Genomic DNA, 20,760 nt, shown 5'->3' with positions numbered 1-20,760 from the left:
AGCAATGGGTCCAAGCAGGTTGGAACGGGTGGAGGAAGGTGTCAAGGGTGTTATGTGACAGAAGAGTCTCTGTTAGGATGAAAGGCAAAGTTTATAAAACAGTGGTGAGGCCAGTCATGATGTACAGATTAGAGACAGTGGCACTGAAGAGACAACATGAATTAGAGCCGGAGGTAGCGGAAATGAAGATGTTGAGGTTCACTCTCGGAGTGACCAGGTTGGATAAAATTAGAAATGAGCTCATCAGAGGGACAGCCAAGTTTAGATGTTTTGGAGACAAAGTTAGAGAGAGCAGACTTCGATGGTTTGGACACATCCAGAGGAGAAATAGTGAGTATATTGGTAGAAGGATAATGAGGATGGAGCGGCCAGGCAAGAGAGCTAGAGGAAGACCAAAGAGAAGGTTGATGGATGTCGTGAGGGAAGCCATGAGGGCAGTTGGTGTTCGAGAGGAGGATGCATGAGATACGCTTACATGGAAAATGATGACACGCTGTGGCGACCCCTAAAGGGACAAGCCGAAAGGAAAATAATAAGTCCCAGTCAATAAACTGCTGAAAGTGCATCACCGTAACTTAAAAAGTTCCTACTATTGAAACTGACTTTTGACTGAGGTTCAACCTTACCCTCAACAGTTAAATCATATTATTTAACATTTTTAGTTTGACAATTGCAGTTATTATGTTACGCTTCACCGGAGGCCTTAAAAGGCCAACATTGAGGAGAAGAAAAACAGAAAGAGCGATGGAGATTAAAAATGAAATGTGTGTGTGGACTGTGGAGTAGGGATTATGAAAAGGCATTAAAATGACACAAAAGATTATGCTGATGCCTGTGACGCCAACCCCAGTAAGGACAGCAGCAGCAAAACGGACAAACATAACCGAACAAACAAGATAACAGGAGTTTAACACTGAAAAGAGAAATGAAAGCCTCTTTAGCGCTGAGATTTATGATTGTTTGCTTTTTACTGTGTGAGGGGTCTTCTTGACCTGTTTGTTTATCTCAACCAAGGAGCTGAAGTACAACCAAAAAACATATATCAGATTTTTTTTTATGGCATACAGTCATGTAAAAACATATTTGGGGCATCCTACTGTGTGTTTCTAAAGCATCTTTTGACTTCTGTACCAGTTCCACAGAAAATTTTACATAGACATTTAAAAAAAATAAAAAATAAAAAGTATTACTACGAATGTTGGACGAGGGCTCCTGCATGGGAAGAAAGTGTAGTTTCCGAAGAGAATGATTTTAGCTCTATTGGCTCTGGCAGAGGTCTGGACTCACAGACTGTCTGCAAGTGAGCTGCTGCACGTGTTTTCTCTGAAAACACAGCAATCCAAACTTGCAGTGTCCCCGGAGAACCATTTGCACTTGTTCCAGTAGTTACACAGTCCAAGCGGCGTAAATGACCTCTCGCTACATTTCACTGCTTCAACTGACTGCCAACAGGGAGAGAGTATGGCAGGCGAAAAGCTCCTAAAAAAGCTCCGTATACCAGGGGTCACCAAGCTTTTTAAAACTGAGAGCTACTTCTTGGTACTGACTAATGCGATGGACAATGAGTTTGATACATGCGTCTGAAGTAAAATTTTCTCAAATTACCTTTAGCTATCTGCGATTGGCTGGTGTCCAGTTCGGGTGTATCCCGCCTCTCGCCCGAAGATAGCTGGGATAGGCTCCAGCGCGCCCGCGACCCTAGTGAGGATAGGCGGAACAGAAGATGAATGAATGAACCTTTAACTGTTTTTATTAATAATGGCATTCATCTATCTGAAGACACCGGTCATGTTAATGTTCTCTCAGTTTATCTACAATTATTTAACCTGCTAGTGTCATGGTCTGTGTTTTGGTTTGGGTTGTGTTTAGTTTTGTTCCATGTTTTCCTGTGTTCCATGTTTGTCGTGTGCTAATTAGGTTGTTGTGTCCACCTGTTCTCATCTACCTTGTGTCGACCAATCAGCTCTCTCCAGCCACTCGTGTCTTGTCCAGGTGTTCCTCGTTGTCTCGTCAATCTGTTTGCATTTAGTTCCCTGGTTTCTTTAATTTCTTGTCGGTTCATTGTCGTTGTCACATGTCTTTGCAGTATGTCATTGTCAGGTGTCTTTGTCTCTGTCTGTGCCATGTATAATCGCCAGTTGTCGCTCAGTTATTTCACCAGTCATGTCTTGTTTCTTGTTTACTCAAGTGTTTCTTTGTTACTTTGTGTTTAGATTTTAGACTTTGTTAATTTAGCATTTAGACTTTTTCATGATCTTTGTTTTCCTTTGTTTTTGGAATTAAATATAATTTTTTATATACTCCTGCACTACTGCATTGCCTCCCTGCTTCCCTGCACTTGGGTCCTCCATGTTCTTCATGTCCTTGCATTCCTCGTTCGATCAAACCCCAAACGTGACGGCTAGGAAACATCCATCCATTTTCTGAGCCGCTTCTCCTCACTAGGGTCGAGGGCGTGCTGGAGCCTATCCCAGCTGTCATCGGGCAGGAGGCGGGGTACACCCTGAACTGGTTGCCAGCCAATCGCAGAGCACATACAAACAAACAAACAACCATTCGCACTCACAGTCACACCTATGGGCAATTTAGAGTCTCCAATTTATGCATGTTTTTGGGATGTGGGAGGAAACCGGAGTGCCCGGAGAAAACCTACGCAGGCAGGGGAGAACATGCAAACTCCACACAGTCGGGGCCGGGGATTGAACCCGGGTCCTCAGAACTGTGAGGCTGACGCTCTAACCAGTCGCCCACCGTGCCGTCAGCTAGGAAACAAATAAATATCAATATGCAACACTTTAACTCAAGTCAAAGTCAAAAGGGATGAGAGAACAATGGACAGAACAACAGCTGTATCAACAACAGTCATTGTCCCATTTCTATAAATCTATAAATAATTTTTTAATGATCAGTTCAACTACATTCGTATATAATCACAATGTCCCATCACTGGTGAGCTAATTTTAGTACCGGCGGGCACTAGGTTTGCACGATATTTTGTTTGCGCATCGTCATCACGATGTATGTGTGCGCAAAAGTCACATCGTAGGGTCTGCTGCGATGTTGGTGTACTGTAATATTCAGTGAATCAACTGTAATATTATAAGTGACCAGCAGAGGGACCTGTTTGGTCATGCTAATAGAAAGAATACACTGCTGGATTCTCTATTTGCTCTTCAGAATGAAACTAGGCAGGCACTCGGCAGCTGTGTGAGTGCTTGAGGTGCATTCAGGGACATTGTTAAATGGGAGTGAATATGTTCTTTTGTAATACATAATTGTAAAAATGGATTAGCAGGAAAATTATTATTTGTATCAAAATGCTTTAGTTTAAACACTGTACCATCAAACTGTGATCATATGGAATTTATTTTCTTTTGGGATATAAGAGTAGATAAATTATTTTGTCAATATAGTCAGCCGGAGCTGCAAGGAATGCAAAGTCATCAATGTCCTTTCACCATCGTTCCTGTCATACTGTGTTGCGTGTTTTTGTTTGCACATTCAGGACAAAAGTTCTGTTTTTGTTTTAATTCCCCATTTAAAAAAAAACACCATTCAAGCAACATATTTTTCCTCATGTTTTTGAGATTGTAGGGTGAAAGCTACAGCTGGCTACTAGTGTGGACTGAATGGGTGGCAACAATTGGGAAAGGAATTGACAGTATTTTGAGGGTAACAGCCCATCAGCAACATACTGAAAAAAAACCTATGAATTAGTTTGTTTTTGGACCGGTGAAGTTAGTTTAAAATTTTGAAGAATGAACAATGAACTGAACTTGTTCATTTTTGGAACAATGAACTGAAGTTTGAACTACTTCACATTGAAAAAGAACTTTCCCAGCACTGATCCTACATTATTTCACATCGCAATATATATATATCGCAGGTTTTATTTTTTTCCAATATCGTGCTGCTCTAGTGGACAGTTTTTGGTAACCCCTGTTCGATACTATAACAAATTGGATAGAAACAATTTAGAAAAGGTTAGAAGCTCTCTCTCAAAAAAAAAAAAAAGATTGTCAATTCTTTACCAGGCCTTGACTGCAACTGCAACTGCCTTGAGTTTGTGAGTCTTGCTGCGTTGTGTTTTGTCTTCAGTCAGGAAAAAGCATGCTCCATTGGGTTGAGATCAGGCCACTGACGTGGACATTGAGGAATATTCTATGTACCGTATTTTCACGGCCATAAGACGCACATTATTAAAAGGCGCAGTCTCAGTTACGGGGTCTATTTCTGTATTTAACACATACATAATGCGCACCGTATTATTGGGCGCAGGCATGATAAAACATACGCTAGCTTAAAACATACGGTAGCATGCATGCACGCTAAAACATACGCTAGCATGCATGCTAGCATATGTTTTAAAAAGGCAGCGGGAGCAAATGATGAGGCTGTACTTTATTGAAGTATTTAACCATGTACTCACGTTATTTTTTTTATCAAGTCCTCATCTTCTGTATCTGAAATGAACAGCTGGGCAAGTTCTCCATCAAACATGCCGGGTTCCCTCTCGTCAAAGTCGGCGTCAGTCTCGTTGCCGGGGGGCTGTTCAGCAATGATGCCGGCTTTCGCGAAAGCTCGGACAACAGTCAAAGCAGATACCTTAGCCCAGGCATTCACAATCCATTCACCTATGGTGGCGTAACTTGCCCGGCGCTTTGTCTTCTTGACTTGGCGAAGCTCGTTTTCTTGCTTCCTCTACTTGCAAACCATTCGTTGATCTTGAATTATCTCACGGCTGCTCGATTCCCATGTTCCTTCGGGTAACTGATAGCTTGCAGTTTAAACTGTGCTTCGTAAGCGTGTCTCTTCGTAGGTGACATTTTCCGGGTCCTTAGCCAAACCGATGTTGTTTTGCACAATGCACATACCGGCGCTTTATACCTACTGGGGGCGTGCCTTTAGCGTCCTCTTTCAAGTGCACCCTTCCCCCTTTAACGTCCGCATGCTGTCCTCAGTCACATCCACCTTTCCTCTTTATAAACAGTGTGTCGGCAGGAAACGCTCCCAGTCAGTCAAGCGGAGCTCTCATCAAAGTCACACAACAACATTTACAGAGTTTGGAACTTTAGGTGTGCCGTATTATAAGACGCCCCATCCATTTTGGAGAAAATTTAAGACTTTTAAGACTTTTAAGCACGCCTTATGGTCGTGAAAATACGGTATTTGCGTTAAAAAAGTCCATCCATCCATTTTCTGTACCGCTTATCCTCACTAGGATCACGGGCGTGCTGAAGCCTATCCCAACTATCCTCGGGCGAGAGGTGGGGTACACCCTGAACTGGTCACCAACCAATCGTAGGGCACATATAAACAAACAACTATTCGGACTCACATTCACACCTACGGGCAATTTAGAGTCTTCAATTAACCTAGCATGCATGTTTTTGAGATGTGGGAGGAAACCGGCGTACTCGGAGAAAAGGCACGGGGAGAACATGCAAACTCCACACAGGTGGGGCCGGGATTTGAAACCCGGTCCTTAGAACTGTGAGGCAGATGTGCTAACCAGTCGTCCACCATGCCGCCTGTTAAAAAAGTAATGACTTAAAAATATCTGGAAAATTCATCTTGTGGCCTTATTCACCCTTGCACAACTGCATATGAAGAGTTTGCCAAACATTCAATGCCTCTGCCTTCAGTTGCTGATTTTGTTTTTTCATTGTCACTTGTTTCCAGGCAGAATTGGTTGTTCACAAATGAATGATAAAGACAACAACACAAAATTTCCTCCCTGGAGGTGCTTTGTCAGGTTGTCACTGCAGCTGCCTTCAGTTGCTGCTTGTTTGTGAGTCCTGCTGCATTCATTTTTTACTTCAGTAAGTTAAAGTCATGCTCTATTGGGTTGTGATCAGGCAACCAAAATTGGCCATTGAGGAATCTTCCATCTTTTTTTTGCCTTGAAAAAAGTCTTGATTTACATGTTAAGCCTTTTACAATTCCATACAGTTTGCCAAACCTTCACTGCCTACACATTCTGTTGTTGCTTTAAACATTTTCTCTATGGTCTTTGCAAAAACATACTCTTAAAATAGAATAAAAATCTTCAATGGCCAAGCCAGTCACCTGGATCTTGATGCCTTTACTTTAGTCTTCCTTGATAGAAAAGCATACTCTATTGGGTTGAGACAGCAACAGCATTAATTTGTGGCAAACACAATTAACGTTTTTGAATGTAGATAAATTGAATATTCCTCAATTGCCAAGTCAGTCATCTCAGTTTTGCTGCATTCACTTTGGTCACCCATAAGTGAAAAGCATACTCTGTTGGGTTAAAATCTGGTGACTGAGTTGGCTGACTTCCGCTTTAGTTGTGTTACAGTAGCAGCTACACAACTAAAGTGGATTAACTCAAGAATTTCTGATGGCAAATGAGCAACTATTTTTTCTAAAGAGGGTTTAAATCAGGTGACTGACTTGGCTGTTGGAAAAATTTTCCTTCAAAAAGTCTTGAGTGCAACGATTTCAGATCTGTTACAGTAGTATCAAAACAACTTAAGTGAAAAAACCTCAGACTTTTTGAAGGCAAATGACAAACAACATATCTGTATTGGATTAAATCAGGTGACTGACTTGGCTATTGAACAATATTTCATTTGTTGCACTTCACAAAAAATCTCAAGTTCAGGCACTTCAGTTGTATTACATCAGCAATTACACAATTAAAGTGGTTGAACTGAAGACTGTGGAAAGAAAAAAAAAGACTATTCTTCAAAAGTCAGGGGTTCAGCCACTTTGGTTGTATTACACTTGATTTACCCAATAAGAAATAAGTTGGTCATTTGTTCAATTTATGAGCCCTGCTTACAAAGAGTTTGTCAGCGATCTGACGTGCTGCTGGAGGTCAGATTGCGGGCCAAAGGAGAGGGCACCCCACAGAGTGTACCAGGGCTAAGGTCTAAACGTGAAACAAGGTCCCTGGGAAATGGCGGCACACCAACATTAATTTGTGCCACGCTCAATTAGCATCACGTCAGCGGACAAATGCAGCGAAGACAAAGGTGTTGGAGTAGATCAGAGGCCGGCGCTGATTTGGGAATGGAGGCCGGGATGTTTTGGGACACGAGGAACGGGTCAAAGACGGGCTAGTGAACATCCAACCCCAGAAAGCGCACAAAGCCAGCTTTTCATTCCGGCAGGCTCATGATTGTCATTGACAAAACTCATTAGTAGGGACCTTGTAACGACATCACCAATCTGAAATTCCACAGAGAGAGACATGAACCCAAACAATATGCCATCCTGTTTGCATTGAGAAAATGTAATGAAGGGTGCACATTGAACCCCAAAGAGCCCGGGCTGCCCGGCGTGGGACACATCAAATGGCACCTCTGCATTGGCACTTTTGTTAGTCCTCGGGCCAAAACGATTGTTTATGACATTGTTGTTGTTGTTGTTACTGGGGCTTCCAATTTAGACCAAGAGGCGTCACAATAATTCAGATTCTTTTAACACGGCGACTACCAGCTTGTTAAGCGGGAGTCCTCAATGGTCCGTGATGGCTGCCACTTACAGCACTTTGTCAGAAGTTAACCCATAGTGGACCAATGTGCTGCCTAGAAGGAACACACTTTATATTAATATTTTTTATTAACACAAGGCAATCTAAAACACAAATTACAATTTCTTTCTAAAATGTATTGTTATGGTGAATGCATAACAATTGCAAATGTAATTATTGATTTTTCAACTGTAACTTTGAACCAACAAAAGTGTATTTTTATTTATAAAACATTTGACCTTTTTTTGTTAACTTTGTAACTATCATGATTAATATTAGTGGAGTTATTTTTTATTTGTTTTTAGATTTCCGTATTTTTTCATGTGCCTGTTGAGTTTTAAAATATGGGTAATTATGAATAAAGCAAAATTTTAAAAATATATATATTTATGGTTTTCATTTTTAAGCCCATTATTATGATTAAAATAAGCATAATAATGCTATTCAGGACCCCTAAAATATGTACATTTTCACCATGTAACAAATAAATTAGGTCAGTTGGAGTATGTTACTGTGTTTACTAACTGTGTTAGTTTTGGAGTCTGTTAAATAAATAAACCAAAATGGGAAAATAAAAACAAAAATATTTATCTTCATCAATTTAACAATAAAACATCATACACCTTTTTATTTGTATTATTTATAATTACTGCGATTGGCTGGCAACCAGTTCACGGTGTATCCCGTCTCTCGCCCAAAGTCAGCTGGGATAGGCTCCAGCACCCTTGTGACCCTTGGTGATGATAAGCGCTACAGAGAATGGATGGGTGGATATTTATAATTAATGTAATTATAATTCATTAACCAATTATTTAATAAAATACATGTTAAATATAAGTGAAATTGTTTATTTTATATCTTTTTATTTTATTTGATTATTAACCAATACCAACCTAATTATTTTATAAATGATTAATGAAAAAAAAACAATTAATGCATAAAAATATTAAAGGTCTCTTGATAATTGTAAGTTTCAAACATTTGTAGTAGTAAAGTCTCAGGTGGCCCACGGGCCACAGCTTGCTCACCGATGGTCTTTCAGCTTCTTGTTCTCAGGACTGACTTCCGCAGGGTCTGGTGTTGAGAAATGTTAATATTCTCCCAAGATCAACAAGGGTACACTGTAAGAGTGTGATCCATGACACTGGAAAAGAGCACAGTTTATGACACCCACAAAAGATCAATGACCTCAGCAGGGTGGGCTACATGGTGGTGGGCTGTTGGCCACAGATGAATAATTCTGTCAAACCTATTTAAGCATTCATGTTTACCCGCGCTTGTTTTTCTTTTTGCATATTTGTGCCTCATTCTCAGATTATGGCAAATCTGTTTTGGATTATGCAGGGTGGAGACCCCCACCCAATTTCCCTGTTGCTAACCATTCTTCTCCCCCTCCCCTTCCCAATGAAAAATGTAATTCACCAAGATGAACGTGTATTGGGGAGATTTGCCCATCCACGCTGAGGCTACCTAAGGAACTTATTAAGGCGAAACATGGAAGTTTACTACAGATTTCATGTTTGACCTCAGATTAGACATGTCGGACAAATAACGTGCCCCCACTCCCTTGTGCCCACCCCCACCTCTCATCCCCCAGTACCCTCTCTCAAGCATCTGCTTAAGATCTCTCAGTCTTTTGTCTTTGTTTTGTTCTTCAAAGAAAATGAAATAAAATATATTCTCTGCGTAACAGTATGTGTGTGTATACCGTATATCATTTATCTGTTTTTAAAACACCACATGCAGACTCATTGGGCTGCATGACATTTGTTACCATGTAGACCCTACATTGCCTTTAGTGGTTTATGGACTTGGTGGACCAGCCACGACACCTCTCATGTTTTGTTTTATGTTTAGATATAGTAGTTAGTTGAGTAGTTTAGCATATCATCAAAGAAATGCACGTGTGATGCTGTTTGGAATCCTAGGTCAGGTTTTTGACGAAGTTTGAGATCAAGGCTCTCGTTCTTCCACACCCAGTTAATCACGGCATGCTTTCAGGACCTTGCTTTGTGCACTGGGCACAGAAAAACGGGCTTCCCTTAAACTGCTCCCACAAAGCATATAGCATGAAAATAGCATCAAAAATGTTTAATTTTCAAAGACCAGGAGATGCTGTGCTGCTACGTTCAGTGTCAACTCGGTTTTGAGTTTCAACACACTCAGCATGTATAAATACATTAGCATCTATAGGATCATATCAAACAAATGCACCTTTAGTTTTGTTGGCCATCTTCATTAAATGGGGTTTGAGGTCAAGGCTCTCAAATTCTTCCACACCAAACTCACCCAAGCATGCTTTTATGCATTGGGGCACAGTCATGCTAGAACACAAAAAAATGCATTACATTGGCTTAATGATAAAACCAAATAATTGTATATTATTTTTTGTTGTTTTCTTATATTTAAATCAAAATGTAAACTATGACCCATATGCTGCATTTTGCCCACCCCTGCTTTAAATGAATGTCCTACCCACAGGTGACCTCTCAATTTTTTTTCTCTGTTAATCAGCTACATTTGAGTATTCCATCATCATATAATCGCATGTATTTATTGCCTCCTGGCCCACCTCTCATTTTCATCTATTTTGCCACGATTTACCATGGCCAAGGACACCAGAGATGACCACCACAGCACCTTGAAATGGACTCTCGAATAATATGAAAACTTCAATCCTAAATGACTTCCAATGATTCTCCCCACGGTTGTAGTGATTCTCGGCAAATACGTTGATGTGAAAAGTTGAATGTCCTTTTGTCTTTTTGAATTATTAGATAATCAGTAATACATTTTTTTCTGGAAATATATGACTTAAATATTGGTCCAAACTCTCATTTTATTGTATCAAATAGCCACACCCACTAGAGGTACAATGGTTAATGTATTCATCCCGAACTGTAACGGTACAGCTCTATTAAGCACAGTGTTCAAACTGTACATAATGTTACAGTGGCTTACAATAATATGAAATATACTTTTTAGGATTAAAAAAAAATCTGTCTCGTGCCAATATTGCTACTGTATTTAAATGTTGGTCATTGGTACTTGGGGAGCTAAATATATCTTTAGGTAGTACTTGGTGTAAAAGGTTTGACAAGCGTTGTTTAACCACGAGGTCACTGTGCCACCTCCCTCTGCCGTACCATTAGGATAAAAACTTTTCATCTTGTCATCATCCTTTTACAAATCATCATCTTCCACTAGTTAGTCATAACAAAACGGACTGAAAGCAAACGAGCCCAATCAAAGCAACACTGATGGGCCGTGTGAACGGATTGATGCTACAAATGACCTTTTAATGAACACAATGCCAAGTTAGAGCAGCACACGGGGGATGCGCCATCATTCAGCATGCGTTGCCGTACTCCGGCTACAAAGCGCTCCACGCCATCGGTGATTAAACCACGCCGACGACGCCTTTCTTCTTCGACTTGTGGATTTGGCTCACGCACATCGAGCGGGGGCGGTCAACTTTGATCAAATCTGCATCCTCCATGTTTCATTGCTCGCCCCTTACCCCTCATCTCTTTAAATAGCCACGACACACAAACAAGTCTTGGAAAAAATGCATTTTTTAATAAAAAGGACAACAAAAAAAAAAGTTCACATTTTAACACAATAACAACACATAACATTTAACTTAATCGCCAACCATTTTTTTCGCCACAATTCACATTTTCAACAGAACGGTTAAGGGGTACACAGAGAACACGCTGAACAATAAATAGACAAATAAATAAATTGGTTTGCAACGATACATGATTGCCACACACAAATCCTCATATGTATGATTTTTTTGCATAAAGTCTTCCACACCATAAAAAAACAAAAGTTGTGCAAAATGTACCACAGTTTGATAGCTCTGACTGCAACATGCAGTGCTCACAAGTGTCCCACTGAGGCCTCTACGCCCATTAGTGCATAATTAACCTCCTACTTGTTGTACGGTCTCCATTCATCTAAAGGGGGAGAAAAAAAATACAATTACAAGTATGACAGCAGCATGTGTTTGGAGTGGTTTTCAGCTGTGATAATATAGCGGGACCTAGAAATGACTTCATTAGGTACACCTGCACAATCAGATGCGATCCAAAAGAAGTGGTCTCGCAGAAATCCGGCTTTTACGAAGATACTGTAAGTGAGGTATCAATCTAACAATATCCTATTATGTTAATATAACCACTTGCATACGTTTATATCTAATTTTCCCATTCCCGATTTCGACAGTGCTTGTCATTAGGGTCGCGGGTGAGCTGGAGCCTATCCCAGCTGACGTAGGACGAGAGTCAGGGAATGCCTTGGCCTGTCGCTAATCAATTGCAGTGAGCATTTTGATAAACAACCACTCACACTCACATTTACACCTACCTACAAGTCTTCAGTGCATATTTTAGGAATGTGGGAGGAAGCTGAAGTACCCGCCAAGCACAATATGCAAGAGTTGAGATTTGAACCCTCTACCTCTGAACTGTGAGGCAGACATGCTACCCTCTCGTGAATATTGTCACAATCAAACTCATTAACGGTGCAGGCTCCTCCCCCTTTGTCAAGATTAAAACACATTCTTACTTGTCATAAAAGTAGAAAAACAAGTGAATTAACAACTTTTAAAAAATAAAACACCATGTTCGCATTGATGATGAGTTGATAATAAGGCTGCTCCCTTTTGGGAATAAATGTCGCAAAAAGTGAAAGAGAAAGCAAAACACAAACTATGACTTTTTTTTATGACTTTTGATGCTTGCTGAACTGAGGTGCCTTGTGATATCCTGACATTTGAACTTGGCATAAGAAGCATATTTGGTTGAGAAAAAAAAAATGCATATTTGGTTTTGATATTTTAGGTCCAAATCCAAATTGATTCAGTATGATAGCGTTATATTAACTTTAGCTTTTTCACTGGCTTTTTTTTTTTTGCGACTATTATTCCAAAACAATGCGCGGCCTCCACACATTAAGAGAAGCAGAATGCAGTCAGAAGTTATTTTTACGTTTCACTTTTATAACAGTGGTTCTCTCTTTTTTTACACTGGTGACAATTGAGAATACGACACGGCCTTTGTCATTATCTTAATGATATTAACAGTGGCTGACTGGTTTTTACACTTGTTTGACTGTTATGAATTGTTAACATGCTACTTAACAGCGCTTGGAAAGTTATGGGAATTGTCTTTTTCCAGTTTCCTTTGGGAAACAATTCTCAGGAGCATTCAAATTGAGTGGTTCCACTGTACCGCTGTGACAGTGTCTAACAAAACTGACCGTTGTTCGCTTTGTGATATATTGCACAGATGTGCCTCATGAAATGTCCACTAAGTGAATGAGGGACAGTCTTAAACTTATTGTAGCTACAGATGCGTCTTAATAGGTTAGAATATGGTAGAGATTAATTGGTTCCAGTAGTTGAATAAATAATTTTCCCCAGTGAAATGCATTGAAATAACATTAATCTGTTCCAGCCCGGCCAAAAAATATATAATTATTTTTGTAGCAAAGCAAAATGGCATTGTAAAATATCAATATTTTAACATACTAAAAGATAATGTAAATAAATAAAATGGTTTCATAAAGTGTTTTTAAGATAGAAGACGTATTTGTGTGCTGATATGTGCCTTTAAAAGGCGTGGCCAAGGGATTGCATCAGGAGCTGTGACTCCAACTCGGATTGGCCATTTACCATGTGGTTAGTTCAGTGGTAGCATCTGTTCCATGCTTCTTGGAAGTGTTTTTAACTCACAAGTTGGGGAACTCGTAAGTCAAGGTTACGCAGTACTGTATATGAGTTTCACTTTTATAATTGAACAACTGAAATAAACTTTCCGCAATATTCAAATTTGCTGAGATGCCAGTTTATATGTGATTCTATTGTGCTTCCCGTGTGTGTATTCACCTTTTCATCACGGGCCTGAACGCTGTGACTTTGTCATCCTGCAAGGTCGCACACGCTTGGCTGAGGTCTGATGACACCTCTGCTGCTTTGGCGCCAGCGAATCCTGCACATCCTCCCCCAAAATAATACACCTGACAAATTTGCTTTTTTTCCCTCAATGTCCATAAATGTTGTTAAAGAAGACATACCTTCAGTATTGGAGTATTGGCATGTATCTGTAAGGGCAGCGTAGGACGGACAGTGCAGCTGGAGACCCTTGTGATTGTAGCTGCCTGGGCTGTAGACTTTGGAGTGCAAAGAAGGGCCCTCAGGAAAAGGGTTCACAACACCAGAGACGCTATTAACTTCCTGGAGGCCTCTCATGGTCCCGCATTGTCCACCAGGAACACCGGGGGCACCCGCCAACCTCTGGAGGTGGCAGTCCCCGCTCGGGTTGCTCGTCCTGAGCTCGGAGGCGTGCTGCGGGCTCAAGATGACGCCCGACGCCGCCGTACGCGCCAGAGACCAAATCCGAGGCTTGTCTGACGCTTCAAAGTGAGAGAGGGTCAAGGTTCCCGTGGTGGACGTGGTCTTGGACGCTACGGGATCCAGAAAGTCGGCAGGAAGCGGTGGGAAGGCGGTTTTGATGGCGCAGGGGAAGGCGTGGTGGAAGCTGTTGGACACATTCAAGTGAAGCTCAGAGGTGCATTCTCTCTTGTGGGGAGAGACGGGAAGCACCACTGCCTCATCTAAGACCACCTTTTCACATTCGCCATCCAGCTTGTCACACTCATCCTCATCCATGTCATCCAAATCGCTCAGATGCAAATCTTTTTCTTCCTTACACTCATTGGAATCTACAAGAAATGAAAAGTTAGAGCAAATGAAACTCCTCCACTCACTTCAACATAATGCATTGTAACCAAGATACCACAAGCTGGCAGCAAAGTACTACATTTGTCAAATTGAAGCTCCTCAAAGCACTTCAACATAGTTCATTGGCACCAAGATGCCAAAGTAATACTTTTACTGCTTTGGCCGTGGCTGAGCACAATTTCTTTTTATTTTCAGCGAATAACGAAGCAAAAAAATCTGCCAATCCGTGAATTCACAAATGCTGAACCACAAATATGCAGGGGCGGGGGGCACTTTATGTTCATATATGTGCAGGTATTGAAATGTTGTCGGCAACTCTTGGGTCTAAAAAGGTTCCACTGGTATTTAAAAAAAAGACCATCTGCATGAAAACACAATTTTCCTCAGGTTTTCGAGTGCATGCCTAGCAGTGGCATGCACGGTAATTGATACTTGAATTTAACATCCATAAAAAAATAAAATAAATAACAAACTGCTTACAAAATAAAGTGTGGATTTTTTTTACTTTTTCATTTTATTGGCAGCAGGCTACTAGTTGTTGGAGGTTGACTTAATCGGTTTACGAATGATTGACAGTACTGGTTTGATATCTAACCGGACAGTTCTGTTCACCTTATAGTGATTTATAATGGGGGAAGAACTGACAAAAAAACACGTTTCTCAATCCAAAATTGTATCTAAATCAGTAGAAAACATCCAATGGTTACTTTCTTGAACTGGCTAATGTGAGGTCATACCATCAGAGATCATACAAATAAGATGAGTAAAACTGTGTCCTCAAGTACAGATCTTCACCAAGAATAAGCAATCGACTTCCTGGTTCATAGAGGATGACCCAAGTCATTTATTTTCAATAGAAAGGACTCTACCATTAGCATTCTAGGACAGGGTTGAATTTGAACTGTAAAAAGTGAAAAGAGAAAAACAAATTCTGGACTGGCATATTTTCCAATTCATTAATTAGCTAGTTACTTCCTGGTCTACAGACGATGATATAAGATATTCATATTACGTAGACGTACCCTACCATTAGCATGCTGGGGCTGGACATTTTCTTTATAACTCGAACAGCGAAAACAGAAAATTAATTCCTCCAACAAAAAGTAAAAATAATTGTTGAACTGCATATTTTCATCTGTTAGCCATGGCCTGCTTCATGGGGGTTAACGCAAGACGTTAGTATTTGGCAGATTGGACTCTACCATTAGCATCTGGTTTAATGTTCCGTTATAATACAAACGGTAAAAAGACAAAATAGATTCCTTAAATACGGGGGGGGGGGGAAATGTGGTGCTACATACAAAATGTTTTTGTTTTGTTTATTATTTAATAGACTACGTCCTGTTCTATTTAGGATGATGTAAATCTAACAAAGTATTAGGTAGGTGGGACTCTACGGTGATCATTCTGGATTGGGTTCTATTATAACAATAAATGGTGAGAGTGAAAATTTGTGTTTTTGTCTGTCAATTTGTCAGTATGCCTAATTTGTTACTTCTTTGTTCATGAAAAAAAATATGTATGAATCGACTGACAGTACCAATTTTATTCCGGGATGGGATTATATCATTTATGCGATTGATGTGAAAGTAAATGATTTGATCTATCCCAAAATTGCACCACTGGTCTAATAAAATGTGAAAATTAGGCATGTAGTTTTGTAGCCTGTAGTGACCGAAATGTAACCTGTCTATTTATGTTTCCAAAAAAAGACTGGAAAAGTAAATTGAATAGATAAACACAATGATGTGGGACAAACCTTTGGTGAGACAGTCGTGGTCGCTCTTGCTAATGTTGTCCTTCCTGTCGTCGCCGGCCTTGTTCTTGGGCGACCACGTCATCTTGTTCTCCTTCTTGAGCCTCCGGCGAGCGTTGGCAAACCATGTTGAGACCTGGGTGAGTGTCATCTTAGTGATGATGGCCAGCATGATTTTTTCGCCCTTGGTGGGGTACGGGTTCTTGCGGTGCTCATAGAGCCACGTTTTTAAGGTGCTGGTGGTCTCTCGGGTGGCGTTTTTTCGTCTGGCTGTGCTGTTAAAGTCCACCGTCCCGTATCTGTACACACGGACATTCGGTTGAAGGATAGCACATAACACCTTCTGATGTTTGAAATCGATATACACCAGATTTGAAGCCAGGTATCAGAGTAACACCATGACCGTTGACCTCAATGTGGCTGGCTAATGAAAAGTGGAAGCGGAGCAGATTTTGGCAAGCGCGCCCAGCTGAGCTCAAATGACACAAAGTGGACATAAAGTGGAGCATAAACCTCACCTGTCATATTGATACTGGCCCAGCGATGGATCGTAGGGATAGTACGCAGCCGTTTGACTGATACCCGAGTGCAAAGTGCCCGCACTCTCCTTCATGTCGTACTGTGGATTCTGCCACAAATAAAAAAGACGTTTCTTTTTTTTTTCGGCAACTTTTTAAAACACACAATTTTCAATTAGAAAAGCAACCATCCCCGAGTGTTTATCGAGTTTATCTGGTTCTTGTGAACACATACAATTTTTGAAAAATTACATTATCATTTGCAGTAAAATTATTCCCCCAAAATATCGGTTTAGGGTGGAGTGTGCAGTAAGTATAATACTGAATATAAATATTCACAGTTAATTTAGTTACTGTACCTTGATACAGCCTAATAATAATGTGATGTGAAACAATGTCAAAATTGTGTAATTATAGTTATCATGGAAAACTAAGAATATCAGTTATTCATTAATTTAAAAAAGACTTGAGGGAAAAAACAATTTTTCTTTTCATACATTAATTTACAGTAGACCTTATTTTTTTTACTTTTTAAAGTTGAAGACTTGTAAGGATGAACTTTTTCACAGCAGTATCTTTGAGAGGTTTAAGAACTTCCAGCACCAATTGTGGAGCTTCAAAAGAATTAAAGAAAGAAAAAGAAAGAATAAAAAAAATGAATATCACCTTTTCTCAATAGATCATTGGACATTCTGGCAAGTTGGCAAGTTATCACTAGGCTGATACAGCCTAGTGATAACTTGTCTAGCTTTTAGTTTTTTTGGGCAATTGAGCACAGTTTTTAGTTCTTTAAAGAAAATGATTTGATTAGATTTTGCTTCATTTGTGAATTTTCTTGACACTTTTTTTTTTTTTGCCCACCTAAAATCTTTTTCAAATATTCTTAACTTAAAAAAGATCCTTTCTAATTCATTAACATGGGTCTTTTCCTGCATTTCTAACAAGTTTCTATCGAGAAGAACAAGGACTGGTTGGTGCATTTGAGAGTTTGTCATCACATAATTTGCCAAATTGATTCAATCGATTCAGCCAAGCTCACCCACCCTCGTCTCCCTCCCTTCCTCCCCCCTCTCGGGCGCGTGCAAAACAGGCAGAGGTGAGCCCACCAGAGAGGAGTAGATGGCGGCGGAGGGGTCTGTTCCGTAGGGGAAGTAGTTGGCGTAGTTCTGGCTGGCAGCAGCCGCCGCCGCGTACGGGGAGCCGTACACGCCCAGAGCAGCCGCGTTGAGCTCGGTGCGGCTCCCAGCCAGCAGCCGGTTCTCGTAGGGCGCGGGGCAGCAGAAGGAGGCGGCTGCGGCGGCGGCGGCGGCCGCGGCTACCGCTGCGGGGGTCTGGGCTCCCCCGGTGGAGCCGTCCGGCGGCACCGACCTGGAAATCGAATCGCAGCAAGTCGTACTGGGGTTTGCCGACACGAAAAACTGCACAGAGAGAGTGATGGACAGGGCAATCGGATACAAGTCTTATAAAGTCTTCCAAAAGTCTGCAAAAAAAAAAAGTAACTTAAGAGCAAAAAATCAATTAGTTTAGGACAAAAAGAAAGAATTCTATTTGTTTGAGGTAAGTCACTTTTATGACAGTTCTTGATATATGACAACGTTTACTTTGTGCCATTTCATTGATAGTTCTTTTTAATACGTGACACATTACTGAGTAGTTGGACATTAAATTGAACATAAATTCTGGGTGATTATTATTATTGTTTTTTTCCGGCTGGTGTAAACTTAGATAAAGGAAACTTTTAAATTGTTGTTTTATTATGAAGTAACTCTATAAAGTAACCAGCCCTTTTATGTAAAAATGTAAGTGTTGATGTTGCATTTGAGGTTAAATAAAGAGCAGAAAACTCTCCAGTGACTAACTTTTCCCATCAAAATTATTATTCCAAACATAAAACGGAGTGTTATGATCACATTGATGCACTTCCTGAATCATTTTGGCCTTTTTTTTTTATTTTTTTTTTTTAAATTTCGTCAGAAAGGTGCGTAATTACACACGGCGCGCCACGCAGGGTGACATCAATCTCCCTTTTGTCACCAGGAAAAAAAAAAAAAAAAAGACGACGACACGTGAGTTCATTCATAATTCAGTGTTATTGGACACCAGAGCGTGTGTGTCAATATTTGACACAACAACAACAAAAGCACCACACAGAGGGTGGGAACAGTCAATAAAATCACACATTTGTAATAACAGAAGTCGTTGAGTGAAGGAAATATGGAGTCATATTTTATGAGGGGGAAAAAAAAGTGAGGAAAAAGTCTTACCTGTGAAGTTGCATTGTAAGGGTATCCAAACTGGGAGAAAGACATCGCGCCTTCGTTTGTAACCATCAGGAAAAATTCCTCCTCGTGCAGCCCGGATCGATGACTCCCGATTCCACTTCAAATCCGCGCTCTTCCACGCATTTCCACGCACGCACGGCCTTTCTCTTCGCCCCTCTCAATAATACATGAATTTTCGCCCATATAGGAGGGGAGACTGCCGCGGATTGTTTTATACGAATGAATAATCCCTTCCGAGGGGCTGATGAGAAATGAAATTAAGCGTCATTAGTGGGGGGGGGGGGATGTTATGTTAAGCGAAGGAGGCTTAAAGGATAACGTAAGACTTGCAAGATATGGACTGTGCTTGTGCTATTATTTGTGCCTCTATCGTTCTTTAGCATTCACCCATGCAAGGGTAGCGACGTGACGTCACTGTAATCCCGAAACGCCACGGTGGTGTGTACCAGGAATGGGGATCAAGTCTTTGCCGCTCGCGTCCAATACAAGGCTGTGCTTTTTCTCTCTCCCTCCTTAAGGTGCACACATTCAAAAGGACATCATTAATCGCCATGGCAACATATTACTCACTCTCACTCATTATCATTAAAAGTCTCATAAAATACGCACATAAAAAAACACATGGATTATTTTGTTCTGAAATATTTATTTGTGAACAAAATCCCCCCCCCCCCCCCCCTCCAAAACTGTTTTTTTCCCCCTCTTCCCACTATTATCAGCCCCTAGACAGAAGGGCAGCCTCCATCAAGGAGATATAATACTTCGTCCATAATATAAGAGAAATGCTTTTTTTTTCCTTTCATTGACAGCGAAAATATAGATGAAGTTGAAGTTGATATCGTTGAAGTTTGCAATGCTATGCAAATGCACTGCATCATACAGAGCTCTTTGTATAATACTTGACGCATTTACAGAATTGTGACAATAAATCAACCATTATGTCTTACAACAATAAATATTATAAATATTAATGTCAACGCTTTTATATATTTTCTTTAAGATTAAAGTGACCCAAAAAAAACATACTTTCCTCACTACACTGGCTTCATTAGAGTTCTATCACAGAATCATTGTTTTTTATATTTCTCTATTAGACAGATTAAAACAAAATATGTAGGTTTTTTTTAATATATAGTTTGCAGTGATATACAACTGCACTACATCATACTGACAGCTGTTTCTAATACGTCTATCAATGCCTCCTCTTTAAAACAAGAATACTGAAAACATATTCACAATATTTCCGAATGTCAGTATGCACCATTCCCCCCTTCTTTTTCCACCTCTGGCTCTTTATTAGCGCCCCCAGTAGGATTATTATTTTTATTTATTTATTTTTGGACAGGTCAACAGAGCAGTGATTGATGTGCGCCTGGAGACCTGCGTGCCCATTACGCGCCGCCTGCGTAATTGTATCAATTAACAAATAGCTCCACGCCCCTTGTTTAACCAACAAGTAACAGAGTGAAAATATGCCTTGGGTGTGAAATCTGAGAGATTTTTTTTTTTTTTAAGACAGTCTAATTAATTATTTGGGTTGGGGCTGGATGAGAGTGCGTTTTAAATGGACGATGCTCACACCGACGGAAAGGAGAAATCATTTTAAGCTTTATTAACTAACTATCGCTAGTAAACAGAGATCTTCCCTCTCTCGCACGCACTGTGATCATGAGTTGGCATCACGTGAGACACCGTTGTGAGACACAGCGTGGACTTGTCAATAAAACAGTGAGTCCCATGGGTATGACCGTGACTGACGTGTGGCGGCCCCCTTCCTCCTTCTCTGAGGTGAGGCCTGCAGTTACACTACTCTCTCTTCAGGGGGCACTGAAGAGTCACCTCCAAGAGGGACTAAAGATCTCCTTTGACAAGAACACAAACAGGGACACAAAATTAGGTACACCAGAATGTCCAATGAGCCTTTGTAAGGATAACAATTCTTCTTATTTATT

General features: G+C 40.5%; 1 protein-coding gene across 5 annotated transcripts; it reads right to left on the bottom strand.

The window, feature by feature from the left end:
* Positions 1-11,052: 11,052 nt before the first annotated feature.
* On the bottom strand, positions 11,053-19,147 carry irx6a (iroquois homeobox 6a). Of its 5 annotated transcripts, none has more exons than XM_061765595.1 (7): positions 18,791-19,147; positions 17,570-17,944; positions 16,527-16,636; positions 16,012-16,307; positions 13,586-14,233; positions 13,398-13,500; positions 11,053-11,466 (listed from the first exon to the last, which is right to left on the bottom strand). In XM_061765595.1, the coding sequence occupies exons 1-7, from the start codon at positions 18,854-18,856 to the stop codon at positions 11,463-11,465; spliced, it is 1,602 nt and encodes a 533-aa protein (XP_061621579.1). In that variant the 5' UTR covers positions 18,857-19,147; the 3' UTR covers positions 11,053-11,462. The 5 variants fall into 5 exon arrangements, with proteins under 5 accessions (XP_061621579.1, XP_061621582.1, XP_061621578.1 ...); XM_061765598.1 differs by having other exon boundaries at positions 11,054-11,466; positions 13,398-13,509; positions 17,570-17,894; positions 18,791-19,146; XM_061765594.1 differs by having other exon boundaries at positions 11,055-11,466; positions 13,398-13,509; positions 18,791-19,135.
* Between the last annotated feature and the right edge of the window lie 1,613 nt (positions 19,148-20,760).

The sequence above is a fragment of the Phyllopteryx taeniolatus genome, chromosome 2 (genome assembly GCF_024500385.1).
Source record: "Phyllopteryx taeniolatus isolate TA_2022b chromosome 2, UOR_Ptae_1.2, whole genome shotgun sequence".
NCBI lineage: Eukaryota > Metazoa > Chordata > Actinopteri > Syngnathiformes > Syngnathidae > Phyllopteryx > Phyllopteryx taeniolatus.
Note: the sequence above shows the minus strand (reverse complement) of the source record. Positions and strands in the feature narration are given on the sequence as shown.

Coding starts and splice junctions, on each gene's coding strand:
- irx6a (XM_061765594.1), bottom strand. CDS start 18,856: ATGGTTACAAACGAAGGCGCGATGTCTTTCTCCCAGTTTGGATACCCT. Junction 16,308..16,526: donor GGCCAGTATCAATATGACAG/GTGAGGTTTATG, acceptor CCGTGTGTACAG/ATACGGGACGGTGGACTTTA. Junction 14,234..16,011: donor CCACGACTGTCTCACCAAAG/GTTTGTCCCACA, acceptor CATTTCTTGTAG/ATTCCAATGAGTGTAAGGAA.